The sequence below is a fragment of the Typopeltis vanoorti genome, chromosome 3 (assembly GCF_054136105.1).
Source record: "Typopeltis vanoorti isolate ZY-2024b chromosome 3, IOZ_Tvanoo_1.0, whole genome shotgun sequence".
Lineage (NCBI taxonomy): Eukaryota > Metazoa > Arthropoda > Arachnida > Uropygi > Thelyphonidae > Typopeltis > Typopeltis vanoorti.
The window spans coordinates 163,021,950-163,039,460 of NC_143551.1; the positions used below are offsets into that span (position 1 = coordinate 163,021,950).

A 17,511-nucleotide genomic window follows, 5' to 3' on the forward strand; every position below is an offset into this window, starting at 1 on the left:
ACAGCACTTCATAAAACTATGTGGAGAGACATTTCAGTATGGAATATGTCCATCCTGAACTGTGATGCAACTTGCACAATGATTCAGAATTAAGAGCTCCTGAATCACAAGTGATTCAGGAGCTCTTAAGGCAAACTGGCCCACTCCGCCTTCAGAGCAAGGATAAGACCTTATTTGTTTTCTGGATGGAAATTTCAAGCAGCAGTGCATCTCCTGTTGCATCCCAAATGTGGTGTTGTATGAGGAACTAACCTGGGGAACATGCTGGCTACTCGATTGATTAATATCCTAGGTCTCCCGAAGTATCTCCACTGTTCATATATGATGTGATGTGGAGTGGCATTATCAACAAAAAATGAATTCTTCAGCTACACACTACAGAACAATTGAACAGAATTGAAGGATTTGTTGCAGTATCGTTCACCAGTCATAGTCCCTTTTTTCAGCATTGGTAGCTCGGTGTGTCCATTGAGCATAATGCCTCCCCCACGCCATGATCCCAACACTGCTGTATCTCTCCCTTTCAATAACATTCTTGCAATGGTAAGCAGTACCACTTTCATGCCAGGTCAGGTGTTGTCTAGAATCGGAGGAAAGACTAAAACGACTCTTCTCTAAGGAGTACATTAGCCCATTGGTATCTTGTGCAATTTTTATGGATACAACATAACTAAAAATGTGCTCTATAATGAGCTGTGGATAAAGCGATGCAGACTATAGGCCTTTGGGCATATAGGTCTACTTGTTCAGACGTCTTCCTGCAGTTTGTTGAGATATCCACTTACCTGTGTTTGAATGCAGCTGACTTGCTGTGGTGCATCGATTACATTTTGCTGTAATAACCAAAAATCTGTCTTCATGCTATATGGTAGAGCAAGGGCAACTTCTTAGCAAATGTCTGGAACACATTCCAATTGTTAGAAATGCTGCCCAGAGCCTGGATACAATGCTATGTGAGATTCCAAACTCTCTGGCAATATCAGAAATTCTGTGGCTGTCTTCAAGTTTTCCAATAATTCTTCCCCGCATGAAATTATTTAGATGATGTCTTTGAGACATTACAAGACATCCAAGTTTGCAATTTTATTCCTTCATGAAAAGAGTTTCCGTCAAACACAATTCACATAGAACAGCCTTTTGCCTTTTATTCTGTTGAGTGCTATCATGTGATCCCTTTGCACACGATTCTAAAATTTGAAGGTGTACTTGCTTTCTACTTGATATCTTCAGATACACAAATTGCCACAAGTTGATTAGTCCGAATTTGTATTAATAATCTTCAGAAATAGTGTTTGTTCTTAGGTTTTGGACACCAGTGTATATTCTTACTCATTCATGCTTAAAAACATTTTATTTCTCTAGACAGTGTTCCATAAAGTAGTAATTTTTCTTATTTCTCCATTTAATAGGTGCTGCAGGATTGATTATTATTATATTAATTGCTATCATAGCATGGCACTGTTGTAGGTTAAAAGGAAGGCCTGATAAGACTTACTGTAAGTGTTTATTATAATGAATTTTTCATGTTATTTTATTAAAAGTCACTACATGTATTCAGCCTACAGAAACTCAGATCTTGTTTAACTGCTATTTATTTATTTATTTATTTATTTATTCCTTTTTTTTTCACAAATCAGTGGTACTTGATAGTGATTGATTTTTATATACACTCATGTTCATAGAAACTGCATCACCTGCTGTAACCATGTTTTTTTTTGGTAATTAAATGTGAATTTTAAATGAACCAAGCAGTGACAGAACCATACTAGAAAATTTTCAAGGGGTGTACATATCAATACTTGAGGTAGAAAAGCCATCAAAATCCTGAAATGTGGAAAGACAGCTGGAGTTGATGATATTCAACCAAAAATGCTTAAGTATGGAGGTATGAAAGTTTTGCAGTAGCTACACTGCATAATTCAGAAGGCCTAGTCAGAAGGTCGAATTCCAGAATTCGATTGGAGTAGAGCTCTCATAGTACCCATCAAAAAAAAAGAAGGGATTAAAATTGAATGTAATGATTACAGAGGAATTTCTTTACTAAGTGTTCCAGGTAAAATTTATGCAAGCATACTTGAAAAGAGGTTGAAAAAAATTGTGGAAGAGAAACTTGGAGAAGAACAAGCTGGATTCAAGCCAAATAGAGGTTGTCAAGATCAGATTTTCACATTAAGACAAATAGTTGAGAAATCATGAGAATATGACAAGGATCTGTACTTGAGTTTTGTACATCTGGAAAAGGCATACAACAAGGTGCCCAGAGAAAAGCCTTTCAAAACACTATATTTGTATGGTGTAAATGGGACATTATATTGAGCAATACATAGTCTCTATTTCAGCTGTAAGTCAGCAGTTAGAATTGAAGGAAATACAGGAAGATGGTTTGATATAAAATCGGGGATAAGACAAGGATGCACATTATCTCCACTCTTATTCATCATCCATATGGATCACATTATGCAAGAGTGGCATCAAGCCTGATATTAGAATTAAAGATGTCAAACTTAGCTCTTTGCTTTATACAGATGATGTTGTACTCCTAAACACCTTTATGGTAAACCTTTTTTATCATAAAAGGTTTGGCCAGGCAGTGCTCTAGCCTGAATTAGTAGTAGTAGGATAAGAGTGATGCCAGGAGGTCAGCTTTATCTTTAGGCGCTATTATAGTGGAGTCATCTGCATCAGAGAAAAATGCTTCTGATGGCCTTTGCAAGGAATCAGAAGGCACAACTTCCATTTGGATAGAGGGAAGTTTTCTATTAGTAGTATTTATGAAATCAGATTTGTATTTACTGGTGGTGGTTTATCATATATTGTGTGCTTCAGCATAGGCTGAGTATGAAGCTGGGGTTCTTGATTGCATGCTGCCTGTGGTAAGTAGTTTTTTTCTTCAGTTGTTTTGGTATATCATTTCTTTCATGGTAGAATGGAGCATGCTAGTGAGGATAATTTCTGACTCACTTAGAGCAGGTATTTAGATTAAAAGAGCACAAGCAATAGTCAAACCTTAGGAAAAAAACAGTAGAAGTTCTGCAGGTTATCCCAGGTGGTACTTGTGTAGCCAATAAGAATGGCAGTAGTTAGAGGGAGGATGTTCTACATGAGAGGAGACTTGCACAAGATTGCAAGATCTGAGTTACCAAAAGGAAAGGTGACCTCTATAGTGTAACTGGAAGGAGAGTTGATTAAAAAGATGTATGATTTGTGTTTAGCTATTGCTTACAGTAAAAATCTCTGCATCTCATCCAGCTTGATCCAAGGCATTGAAAAAGGGTTAACAGTTGTTGTGGAGTTCATTATTTCTAAAGGTCAAACTTCATGGATAGGAAGGTGATGAGGTAAGAGTGATTTTTGGAGACTGTTAAATTCAGCAGATTAATGTCACTTAGTGGGGCAAGGCAACTTCGAAGAGGAGGTCAATGTATCATATTGTATGTATCGAAAGGCTTAGGTGGTGTTGATTATTTATAATAGTATTTCACAGTATAAACTGCTAAGAGAGAGAAAAAAAAATTTATTGAACTTACTAATATTTCGTTGGTTTACCTATCATCTTCAAAGCGCAGTTTATAACTGTAATAAGCGCACAACACTGAACTAAATGATTGTAGAAACATTTAAGATTATCACTGAAAAATAACTCTAATGTTCTAATATTACTTCTACTTGTAGGCCAGATAATCCATAAAGTTAATTTGGTGAGGTCAGGCTATCTGGTTTGATGGTGACTGTCTCCTAGATCTTTGTCAAATTAATGCAACCTACTTGTTGAGGTCATGGAATTGCTTTAGAACAGATGCTGTTTCTAAAAATAGTCTCTCAGTCCTATAGTGACTTCTATGTGATACTGATGTCTTCTTTCATTTAATCCTATGTCCTAACTATCCAAAGCATGTTTGGTCTGGTAGTCCGGACTTACCATACAAATCAGATGATCACAGATATAATTTTTGTGTTCTTCGAGGCTGGTATTATTATTGTATGGGCCTCCATGGAGTCCAAAGACTCATCGTGGAAGATACAAATTATCCAGACAATCTATCATACTTCTCCTTCAATCCATTAACAGATAAAACACTCGCAACTGACTACGGCAACCCATTCCACTCATTCACAACTCCAAGCAAAAAATCTAGTCCTCACATCCCTACTAACCACAACTTTATTCAACTTATAGGGATGACCCCTACCAGCCAAGTGCAGAAATATTTTTCCTTCATCAATTCCTTTAAACAACTTCAATTTTTCTATCATAACCCCTCTTTTCTCCTGTGAATCAACTTCTGCAATCCACACACTATCAATCTATCTTTGTAGGGAACATTCCACAAACCACTCACCATGTTGATCAGATGCCTCTGAATCTTCTCCACCACTTCCTCATCCCAAAGAAACCCAGCAGACGACACCAGACTTGAGCACAGTAATCCAGATGTGAATGTATCAAGGCCTTATAAAGAGAATAACAACTTCCTTATCTCTACTTGTTTATATGTTCTTCAATATCCAAGTAATTTTATGGGTTACCTTAGCAACATGTCCTCTAACTTTAATTCTCTGTCTACCACAACCACTAAATCTCTAGCTTTATCTATTTCCTGAAATACAGTGCCATCAATGTGACACACAGCTTGTAATCTATTTATCCCAATATGCTTAACTTTACATTTCTCCACATTGAACTGTACCTATTACCTTTTGCCCATACCGACAACCTATTTAAATTGTCCTGCAAGCTCTCTACATTGCGTTGATTAACTATTACCTATTTAACTGTTAACTATTACTCCACCACCTAATTTTACAACATCAGCAAACAACTGACTATATCCTTTCAGGTTATTTCCTATATCATATATGTACAAATTAAACAGCAATGGTCATAGCACCGAACCTTGTAGCACATCACTAGTCACCAATTTTCACCTTGATTCTGCCCCTTCATATACCACTTTTTGATATCTGTCCAGCAGCCACTCTCTTATCCACTTAACCAGTGTCATATCCATCCAATATGTTCTAATTTGCATTACGGAGTTCCATGTGGTATTCTATCAAATACCTTTGCAAAGTCCAGCAGAATCATTGTGTAGCCATTTCCTTTATTCAACTCTGCTGTTACTCTATTATTAAAAGATAGTAAATTACTAATTCTTGACCGACTCTTCACAAAGCCATGTTGCTCCTCTTACAGTATCATATTTTTATCCACCCATTCAAAAAAAAAGGGGTGCTTAAGGGTCAAAGCTGTATAACTGAGAGGAGACCTCCACATGGCCTTTAAAGGAATGCGGAGAACCGACCAGGGCTTCTGACCTAATGTCCAATCCTCACCTTCTCGTGGTGCACCCTGTTGGGTATCTACTTGGATACTGAACGGACGAGGATGGGCTGGCAATTTGGGATTTAGCCTACCAAATTGTATTCTTATTGGTTAAACCAAAATATAGAATGATGGTACAACGTGACAAAATTTCATGCCGGCTGGGGCGTCGCCCGGTTAAACAAGGCCCCCGTTGTTTTCGCCAGGGAACCAGGGCGAACAGCGAAAAGTCAGCTACTGGAACAAATCTGAAAATAAACCCCAACTCAACATCACCAGAGTTAAAGATCGGTACTATCAACGTAAGAAGCCTGAATGGCAAAGAAATGGAGCTAGCTGAGGAATTAGATAAGTACCAGATCGACATAATAGGGGTGACTGAAACAAAAAAGACCAAAACTGGTGAGCTCTTTCTGAGAAATAAATACAAAATGTTATATTCAGGCAATGACAATCAAGGAAAAGAAGGAGTACCCATAGTATTCAACACAAAATACGAGGCTAATCTTCTTGAATGGCAGGCAGTCTCAAGTAGAGTAATGTGGGCAAATATGAGAATGGGGAACTGGACAATGAGACTTATTTGTGCCTATGGTCCCACAGAAGGTTCTACTAAGGTAGAAGTGGAGGAATTTTTTGAGGCTTTAGAAAAAGCAACAGACACAATGAAAAATGAAAAGTTGGTCCTTGTTGGGGATCTAAATAGCAGAGTAGGAAATGATTGTCAGACATACAAAAATATTTTGGGAAAATTTGGAGAAAAGAGCAAAGCTAATAATAATGGCAAATATCTGTTGGATTTCTGCTCAGGACATGGACTGGTCATTACTAACACATGTTCCAACATAAAAATGTGCACAAATTCACATGGAGAGAAGAGGCTAGGAATAAGAAAAGTCTCATTGACTATGTTATTCTTGATAATGATGTTTTCTCCCTGGTGCAGGACACCAGAGTGTACAGAGGATTTGAAATTGGAAGTGATCACTATTTAGTCTTGAGCAGGATAAAATTGAATTTCATATTGAAAAGAATAACATGTAAGAAAGTTTTAAAGCGAATAAAAGTTGAGCAGCTCTCAGATGGGAACTGTAGACTAAAATACACAAAGATTATTGAAGAAAAAATGAAAGAGTTTGAGAACAGGAATCAAATCTTGGAAATTCAGTGGCAAACTCTGAAGAAAACATTGATTGATTCTGCCAGAGAGGCATGTGGTGAGGTTGTTTGTAAGGATAAAAAAAATCAGAACTCCCTGGTGGACACAGGAAGTTAAAGAGGCAGTGAAGGAAAAGAAGAAAACATACCAAAAGTTCCTGTCAAATAAGTCAGCTTTTGCTCTTAGAGAATATAGAGACAAATGCGAGAATGCTAAACACTGTGTAAAACTAGCTAAACAAAAGTCATGGGAGGTCTTGGCAAAATATTCTGGAGGTTGTTGAAGAAACTTAAGAATGGAGGAAAGAGTGCTGTAAAAGGAATTAGAGATGATAAAGGTGACATGAAAATGGGAGAAAAAGATATCCTTGAAGTATGGAGTAATTACTTTGAAAAACTGCTAAATGAAACAAGCAGTGATGACAGCACAGTGGTAAAAAACACTGACCAGGCAGGCAGTCAGGAATACATATCCATACTTGAAGTAGAAAAAGCCATCCAAGGCTTGAAATGTGGAAAGGCAGCAGGAGTAGATGATATTCGACCAGAAATGCTGAAGTATGGTGGTATAAGAGTATTACAGTGGCTGCACTGCATAGTTCAGAAAGCCTGGACAGAGGGACGAATTTCCGATGATTGGAGTAGAGCTCTCATAGTACCCATATATAAAAAGGGAAATAAAACTGAATGTGAGAATTACAGAGGTATTTCTCTACTGAGTGTTCCTGGCAAGATCTATGCAAGTATTCTTGAGAGACGGTTGGAAAGAATTGTGGAAGAAAAGCTTGGTGAAGAACAAGCTGGATTCAGGCCAAATAGAGGCTGTCAGGATCAGATCTTCACTTTACGACAAATAGTCGAGAAAGCATGGGAATATAACAAAGATCTGTATTTAAGTTTTGTCGATCTGGAAAAGGCATATGACAAGGTGCCAAGAGAGAAGCTATTCAATACGCTCTAGTTATATGGTGTGAATTGGGCATTATACCAAGCAATACTTAGTCTTTATTTGAGTTGTAAGTCAGCAGTCAGAATTGAAGGAAGTACAGGAAGATGGTTTAATGTTAAATCTGGTGTGAGACAAGGATATACATTATCCCCTCTGTTATTCATTATATATATGGATCACATTATGAAGGAAAGTGGTATTAAACATGATATCAAAATTGGAGATGTTAATGTCAGCTCTTTGCTTTATGCAGATGATGTTATACTTCTAAATAAATCTGCTACAAGTCTGCAAGATTCTCTGACTAAATTGAATAGCTGTTGTAATAGATATGGTATGAAGGTCAGCAATAAAAAGACAAAGACAATGAAAATAGGCAGAATCATTGAAAATGTCAACTGTGTTGTGAATGGAGAACCTGTGGAACAAGTAAAACATTTCAGCTATTTAGGCACGATTTTTACTGAAGATGGTAAATTCAATATAGAAATAGACAACAGAATCTGCAAAGCTGGTATGGTGGGAAGTCAATTGAATAAATTCATATGGAATAAGAGAGAAATTAGTCGGAACACTAAATTAGCTGTATACAAGACAGTGTTCAAACCAGTTTTAACTTATGGATCTGAGAGCTCGGTCAGAAGTAAAACACTTGACCAAAGACTAGAGACCACAGATATGAGAGTCCTGAGAAAGATTATAGGCGTGAACAGATGGCATCAATGGCAATATCATATTAAAAACGAGGATATTAGGAAAGAACTTGACATTGTCAGCATCCAGGAATGCGTTAGCAGAGCTAATCTCAGGTGGTATGGTCACTTAAATAGAATGGGCGAGGAAAGATTAGCAAAACAAGTGTTCTCTGCCAGGGTGGCAGCAAAACAACCTAGAGGAAGGCCAAGATATAGGTGGATTGATACGATACAAAGCGCTTTAGACGATAGAAATATAAGATCTGATAATGTTGGAGTCTTGACAAGTAACAGACTGATTTGGAGGAAAATTGTAGATAGGAAATTAATAATGTAATTTTTTTCATGTAGTACTATCATATCCTGTACACCCCTCGAGGGTACATGGCAGGAATTTGATGATGATGATGAGTCTTATAACCTCCCTTATACAAGGGAATTATTTTGCCCTATTTTCCACTCCATTGGAATTCTACCAGAGCTGAGACTTAAAGAGCCTAGTCAGAGACATTGCAGGTTCCCTTGCACATTCTTGCAAAACCTGAGCTGATATCCCATCTAATCCCACAGCTGTATTTACATTGAGATTCTGCAATATCCTAAAAACCTCCAATTCATCCACCTCTGTTCCTGCATTAGTGTCTGTCACTTATGTTAAAGCAGTAACCTCACCGGTATGATATACTCTTGCAAAGTAGTCACTCAGTAATTTGACTGTTTTATCACCTTGTGACCATCATCACTCATTAAGGTTAATCTTCCATAGTCATTCTTCCTCTTACTTTCCACATAACGAAAGAACTCTTTGGGATATCCTTTGGCCTGCTCGGCTAGATTCTTCTCATGATCTGATTTTGCATTCCTTGCCGTGCTTCTCACCATTCTTGCCTGAGCCTTGTACTGTTCATGAGTTTGGTTACCCTCCCTAGCATGTTCTTCTTCTGCAGTTTGTCACTAATGATATTACTCATGCATCTAACTCCTACCAGATTAATCCTCCTTATCTTAGGTATACAATTTAATATTGCTTCCTCTAGATGATCCTTAACTATCCGTGTACTACTAACTTCCTTACCCTCAGTGTTTTATGCTATGGCAGAGATTTAAGCTTCTTCCTAAACTTGCCATAATCACCTGCGTTGTAGTTTTCCATATATATATACATACATACATACATACATATGCACACCTTCTTGACTGAATATTCCTCATGCTGTACAGTCTCACAAGTCGAGTCCACATGGTCACTTTCGCTAGTCCGTGGCAATGTGGTAACCTTGATGAGGTCCAATACTCCCATATCATTAGTCCCCTCCATCACATGCTGCCTCAAGTAATTATCTTTTAATAGGTGTATAAATTCCATTGCCTTCCTGTCATGTAATATTTCTTTCTTCCAGTGTATATCTCCATAGTTGAAGTCTCCCATAATAATCACTCGACCTGTACTCATTGTACTAATTTGGCGATGCATGTCTTCCAGATCATCTGTGGAACTTCATGGCCTATAGCAACAACCAACTGTATACAGGGTGTCCACATTGGACCACCCTAGTTTCAGTGTGTTACTACTAAAGTGTATTCGGTACACTTCCACATGCACTCCTTTACACATGTGCCCTTCACATGTCCCCACAAGAAAAAATCAGTTGGGGTAAGATGTGGTGATCTTGGTGGCCAGGGAATCACTGAAGGAAGACCCTGTCAAGCGTTGCACAGACCTGCAAATGCCAGTGTTGTTGGACACCATCCTGTTGAAAGAGGATGTGGGATTGCAATTCTTGGAGTTGTGGAAAGACTAAATTTTCTAGTATTTTCCAATCGATATTGCTTTCCAAGAAAAAAAAATTGGGCCAATAATAGTGTAGTGCATTACACCACACCAAGCACGTGTTCCATGACACAATGAGGATTTTCACTTCCCCATATCCTGACATTGTGTCTGTTCACTTTTTCACTGACACATGAAAAGTGGCTTAGTCTGAAAAGAAAATGTGGATTCTCTTCGACACGTTGCAGAATTTCAGCTGCAACGTGTGTTTGCAGAATTGCAAACACTCGTTGTGACTTATCATTTTGCTTGATTTCTTGCAACCAGGGCCATCCTGTGCAAGTTGTGTTCTGCACAGAGGCACCTGATCAGGAGGGATGCCATTTCGAGACTATAAATAATAAATTCTATTTTATGGGGGTGCTGAAATATAACTTTGAACAAAAGGCGTCTCTTACCCACTGGGCAGCACTGCCTGCAACACCTGCGCTTTGTATGTTTGTAGTCGCAACTTATGATGAGCAACCTTGTGAACAGTGGAGCAGGGTATTTGCAGTTTGCATGACATTCTCCTAACGGATTTTGTCAGGCTTTGCACAAAGGGCTCACAAATCCATTCTACTTTCTCTTCCAATATTGTCTACTTCTCTCCTCCATGTTGTTTTGAATTGCTTCCTATTGTTAGGAAATTTTCTTTCCACAGATGGATACTCTTTGGGCCGTTTTTGTACATCTGACAGAACTTACACTGCACTGATTTGATCGAGTTCAGCTCAGCTAACCACCACACAACTTGCACACTCTCTGCTCCTGACGGCATGTTTGAAACTACAATAGCCCTGTCCAGCAGTGCCACCACATCTCAGTGCAGGATAAAATTCTGGATGAAACTTGTAGAGTCTCTGGAACATTTGAACAACCCAAACCTTAAATATTTCTGCATTTAGATTTTTTACCATTCTTTGAAACAGGGTATCCAGTGTGGACTATACTTTGTCTTACTGGCCTTAATCTAGTACCAGGCTGCTTCAAATGAACTGCAACCCTCCTGCCTATCTCCTATTCTTATTTGGCTGCAATTCATCTGCTATCGTCAGCAGTCCCTCCTCCCACCCTATCTATCTTTCCTGAAAATACTAGCCCATCGCATTCTATCCCTGTAACTACATCATCTGTTGTTAGCGAAGTCTCACTGATGCTATAACTTTGGGTAAGGTTGCACTAACCAATGCCATAAACTGCTCTCTTTGGTTCTTGATACTTTTGGCATTAGTATATAGAAACTGCAGCATCTCTTTAGGCTTTCCACCCACCTTTACCTGCTGAATTGACCACCTTATTTAATATTTTTGCTTGAGAGATTAGATTCCACACATGATCTTTCTCATACTCACTTGCCTCATGGGTGCTTTCAACAAACTCACCTGTTTCCACCCTAATTGCTTTAAGTTTTCCTGAATTTGTGCCTTCAGCTTGTTTTCTGAACAAAGTTCTCTCTATACACATAATGGCAATGCTATTTAGATGCAGTTGTACAAGTCCTTTCCATCAAACGACCACAGATTCCCAAATCCTACATCATTTCTTCTGCAACGTACTAATAGACTCATTAGCTAGTAATGCACTCCTCAGTTCACCTCTATCACAGCATGGTAGGAGACTTACAATCTTCACCTTCTTACCTCTCAAATCATTTGTACCAACTAAAACAATCATTTCCTTCAGCTTGCCCTCTTGCATTCAGATCGTGTGACTAATATTGTGAATATTTGCATCAGGAAACACTATTTTGTCACACTTTCTTGATACTCCCTTGATCATAGAGTTTCCATATATAATTTTCTCCTTAACTTGTTTTTCTTGTTTGTTCGCTCGATCTTTATTTTTACTTCGGATCACCTGCTTCCTTCTCTTTTCAGCCCTGCTAATCTCTTGCTGCGTCTGCAAGTTTTCAATTTTGCACTTTGTCCTGTAAAGGATAATATTCAAGTGCACTATTTCTTTATTAATATCCATTTCATTCTCTATTTTCATGGCTGCACGTTTGATATTAATAACATCATTTTCGATCCTACCGTCAGTACTGTCTACTCTACTAACATTTGCTGCGTTCTTGTCACCTAATAGGTACTCACTTTTGAAGCTTTTAACACTCTCTCTCTCCAATTTAAATTTGATGTTTTAAGGATACTTGTGACATAAAGACTGAATAATATAAGCACGCAAACACAAGAAATATATTTAATTAACCAAGTATTTCGGTCTGGAAATAGCAGACCATCTTCAGTGGCACTACAAGAACAGTTTAAAAAAAAACACAAGGTGGAATACTAAAAATAGAACAAGCCACGTGATGTTGTATCACTTAGTATTAAAGGGAATATTTTTAAGCAGAGACATGATTAAAACAAAGATATTAATTAATAATATTAAATAACATAAAATTAATATGAATTAATGAGTTATCCTGATTAGACTTTCCCAGATTTTTGATATAGATATACAGTCATTCTGATTCAGATTAAGACGATTGAGTAAGGCCTCTACGCTTTCTTTGAATAAAGTTCAAATTTATAACGGGATCTATGTAAGAGGCGAGTTTTTGACCAAAGGATGTTGTGGTTAGTTTCAATCCGTGCTGAGCCAATCCAGATTTTTCAGGTTTGTTGTGATGAATTGAGAATTGATGTTCTTGGATTCTTTTTTCAAGAAAACGTCCAGTTTGTCCAAAATAGGAGAGATCACAGTTGCAGGGAATTTGATAAACTCCAGGAAGAGACATAGTTGAGCGTTTGTCTTTAGGAGAAGGAAAATGGGAAGATAATTTGTTAATAGGTGAATACATAGCTGTTAACTCATATAACTTTTGGGTAAGATATATATAGATGACATCTTTACTGTATGGCTGCACAACGAAGACTCCTTACCTTCTTTTTTAAATAGTATCAGTTCCTTACATCATCATATAAAGTTTACTATGGAAATGGAAGAAAACAACCAGTTATCTTTTTTAGATGTTCTCCTCATCTGGTCACCTTCAAATATTCTTATAACTACAGTTCACAGGAAACCAACGTTCACAGGTCATTATATTCTTAAAGAATCAGCCCATCATCCTTGTCAAAAAACAGGAATCATAAAATGTCTAATCAGAAGAGCCAAAACTAATTGTTCTACTTCTAATTTTCTACAGAAAGAACTTTCTACTATCCAACAACACATGAAACTCAATGTCTTTTCCGAAAAGAGTACTCAACATCTTCTCGATTCGTATAATCCACCACAAAACAACAAAGATTCAATACATTGAGTTCCAATTCCATACATCTCCGGGATTTCAGAACCTATCGCAAGAATTCTGAAGAAATATGAGTTAACAGCTACATATTCACCTATTAACAAATTATCTTCCCATTTTCTTTCTCCTAAAGACAAATGCTCAACTATGTCTCTTCCTGGAGTTTATCAAATTCCCTGCAACTGTGATCTCTCCTATTTTGGACAAACTGGACATTCTCTTGAAAAAAAGAATCCAAGAACATCAATCCTCCATTCATCACAACAAACCTGAAAAATCTGGATTGGCTCAGCACTGGATTGAAACTAACCACAACATCCTTTGGGCAAAAACTCGCCTCTTACATAGATCCTGTTATAAATTTGAACGTTTATTCTAAGATAGTGTAGAGGCCTTACTCCATCGTCCTAACCTGAATCGGAATGACTGTATATCAATATCAAAAATCTGGGCAGGATAACTCATTAATTCATATTAATTTTATGTTATTTAATATTATTAATTAATATCTTTATTTCAATCATGTCTCTGCTTAAAAATATTCCCTTTAATACTTAGTGATATAACAGCACGCGGCTTGTTCTATTTTTAAATGATCTATTGTTAGTATTCCACCCCTTTTTTTTTTTTTTTTTTTTAACTGTTCTTGTAGTGCCATTGAAGATGGTCTGCTATTTCCAGACCGAAATATTTGGTTATCTTTCCTGTGTTTACGTGCTTATATTATTCAGTTTAAATTTCCTTCTGCCTATCCTTTAATTTTCTTGATGATGAGTACATTTCACACATACTGCACTGCACAAAATCGCACAAATTCAAATCACCTGACAACCTGGTCTTTATTGCCATTGTTGTACCCTGCATTGCTGCCATACCAAATATCATAATTAAACAAAAAAAAAAAAAATATATATATATATATATATATATATAATAAAAAAATACAATGTTCATGTGCACACTCGTTAACAATAAGTTTATCTAATATTTTCAACTAAAATACAAAAAAAATGTTACTTATCCTTCAGGAGTGATAAATCCACTCTACACACACAATACCACCTAACAATCCAATGTCATTTTATTATTGTGGAGTTTGTTTTAGGATATTGGTTGTTAAGATGCACTAAAATGCACACGGTGTGTGTCTAGGCCATGATACAAATAGCACATCCCCAACCTAAACAAGCATGGTTGCATTAATTTGTCAAAGATGTGGGAGGCAGTCATTTTGATACCAGATAGCCTGATTTCTCCAAATTAACTTTATGATTGTCACAGGGGTGTAATATTAAGACATTGGTTCTTTTTCAGTTATCTGAATTTTTTCTACAATGATTTAGTTAAGTACAGTGTGCTTGTCACAGTTATAAACTGTGCTCTGAAAATGATAGGTGGAAAAACCAGTGAAATATTAGTAAATTCAAAAAATTCTTTGGCCTCTCTTGGTGTTTATACCGTGAAGCACTATTCTGGTCATCAGTGCTGGATCTCAAAAAAAAAAAAAAAAAAAGCACAGCCACCAACCACCCTTGTGGTGAAAGTAATCGTGAAGTGCATAATTTGTACATTGAAGATGTACTGCAATTGATGAATTTGCGATTTGATTTCTTTAAGAATAGGTGGTTTAATATGGATGACAGTGTGATGTATGTCATTTATAGTTGTAAAAGTTTTTCTTTTGTAAGAATTCTGGCATTGCGTATGTTGTGCTTGATTTAGCTTTTTTGCTGGAATTAGTTTTTGAGGGAGAAATTTTCACTGTTTATTTATGTTTGTAAGTTTTATTTTTGGTTTCGTGTTAGTTGAATGGATAGAATTGGTACATGCACTGAAAGGAGATGCTCTTGTTGCACATAACACCCATACAGAGAGTGAACCAGTCCTTTTTCTTCGCTTAATATGACTTTAATAGTGCCTCCTACATGCCACTACTCGGATTCCCTCTAAAAGCATGACTTTGTAGAGTATGTGGCAGCATTATGTACCAGCTGACACAGGTTTGGTCCAAATATTATCTGGCAGTTAGCTTGCAGTCCCTTTTTATTGTTGTACCCTTGAACTGGAGGATGTTTGAGGTTTGTAAATATCTTTAGCATGTCCTCAAAGGGTGCGTAGAGATAAACATTGTATTGTTGCATATGCCTGTTTTGTGTATGTGATACTCTGGATGTGTATGTTGATCATACGATACACTGGTTTCCATAAATTAAGCAGCAGAGAAAAATAATAATTCAGCAGGAAAAAACAGTTATGTAAAAAGTGAAGCCGAGTTTTCATATACAAATATACGAGTTGCCAAAAGGTGTCACACCTTATTATTAAATTACTCTGGATTAGAGAAAGCTGTTGGAAGTTTTTTCACTTGGTTAGACTATAAATTATAGTTTAACCATATAGGTAAATATGACTTCTCCATTACTTCCACCTTGGTATCATCGCCACTGGGTCTGGCCCCACTGATGAGACCTCAATAAAGGTTGAAACTGGTCTGGGTAATGGCCCTTCCCTTAATGCATAGCATTATACATGTCTGCAAGGAGATGTGCTTTGCATTACAGGAGATACTGAGGTAAGTGATGAGAACTTATACCACCTTTACCACGAGTTGCCTCAGTCCCGAAGATACTTCAGGCGCAAACTTTGTTTGTTTACACTTGGATAAAGGATTAAACTAAATATATAATTTATATATCATCTTCGGTTAGCCATGTCTCACTAATGCCAATAACCTGTGGCCAGGAAGATCCAACCAAGGCCAAAAATTCCTCCTCCTTGTTCCTAATGCTGTACATAAAGTGCAAAAGCCCCCCCCCCCCTAGTCCCACCCCTATCTTGATGCCTTATACTAACTATCCCATTCTGGTTTATCCTTCATACTTACTCAGGCATATTCTACACATTCTTACACTCAACTGCCTCACTGTCTGCATATCCACTCAACAACTATCCCCACCACCACCACCACCCAAAAAGCTCCAGTTTCCTGATTCTGCACATCCACTTTCACTTCATTCAGCAACAATTTTTCCAGTCTCCGTACACCAAATCTATTCAGATGCCAACCATCCTTGTATAAGTCCTTTCATCCGTCAAACTCACTCCACGCATTCACAAACTCCACACCACTTCTCCTGCATAAACTACGCATAGTTATTTGCAATTATGGCCCTCCTCAATGCTACTCTGTCATACCATGGCAACAGACTCACTATCTTAACTCTCTCACTCTTTTCTTTTGCTACTTCTAGTAATTCTTTCAAGTTCTCTCTTATAGCAAACTTTTCACCTTTTGAATCATTCATTCCGCTCACTACAATAATTTTTCACCCTATGCTTCTGTGCTCTAATATCCTACTTACATCATTAATTTTCACACCAGGAAAGCACAATTTTGTCAAACTCTCATCTGTTACACCTTTTACTACTGAATCGCTGTATAACACACACTCCTTAATTTTTCTTTCACTCACAATCGTGTTTTCATTTTTCTTATCTCACACTTGCTTCTTTTTGTTAGCTGATCCACTTGGTAGACATTTTTGTAATCGCTCCAGCTGCTGCTTTGCCTTATGTATCACCCCGTTATATCAGTTAAACCATTCTCTCTCTCTCTGTACCTTTACTCTCACTTTCAACTGTATCACTTTTAATCTTAAACTCAATGCTATCTGGTATTACATCACAATTTTCCCACCACTATCGCTCTCAAACCGAACTCCCTTTGATTAAATTCTTTAAACAGTGACGATGATTTGGATGCCATTGCTCTACTTCGCATTGGTGCCATGTGCTACGCTATGTATCTTACCATATCTTCATATACTTGAATTGTTGGCAGTGTTTGTTCTCATACAATTGTCAGAAACTGAAGTTCTATGTTTGTTTATCAAATGATGTTTTTAATTTTTTATTTATGTCATAGCTGTTTTGAAATCTTAGATCAGGAAACTATCAGTCAATAACAAATTATTTTAATTCATTTGACTGTTTTATTATAATTGTGAATGCTTATATTTTATATAATTTATGGAATAATTTACTGATTGCTAATGAAACATTTTCTTTGTGTGCATCAGTGAGCAATGATTTAGTGATAGTATTGGAAAAAAAAACAACATGATAACCATAGTAATAAATTCTAATGAAAAGCACAGGTATTTCAGAGATGAAAATTAGCATTAGATCTTCAGTGTGTGGAAACAGCAAGTGAATCAAAGAAGGTATAAGGTGAAAAACACTCAAATTACCAATTAAAGCGGTTGTTATTTCAAGCTAGAAAAATAATACAAAAAAAAAAAACTTTTTGATGTTGCG

General features: G+C 37.0%; 1 protein-coding gene across 1 annotated transcript in view; it reads left to right on the plus strand.

Annotated features, from left to right (window-relative positions):
- Positions 1-17,511, plus strand: part of LOC150108716 (uncharacterized) — a 131,803-nt gene that overhangs the window by 10,564 nt on the left and 103,728 nt on the right. Inside the window, exon 2 of the mRNA XM_090416174.1 lies at positions 1,410-1,496. Within this exon, the coding sequence (XP_090272300.1) occupies positions 1,410-1,496 (87 nt within the window). The remainder of the gene's footprint in view (positions 1-1,409; positions 1,497-17,511) is intronic.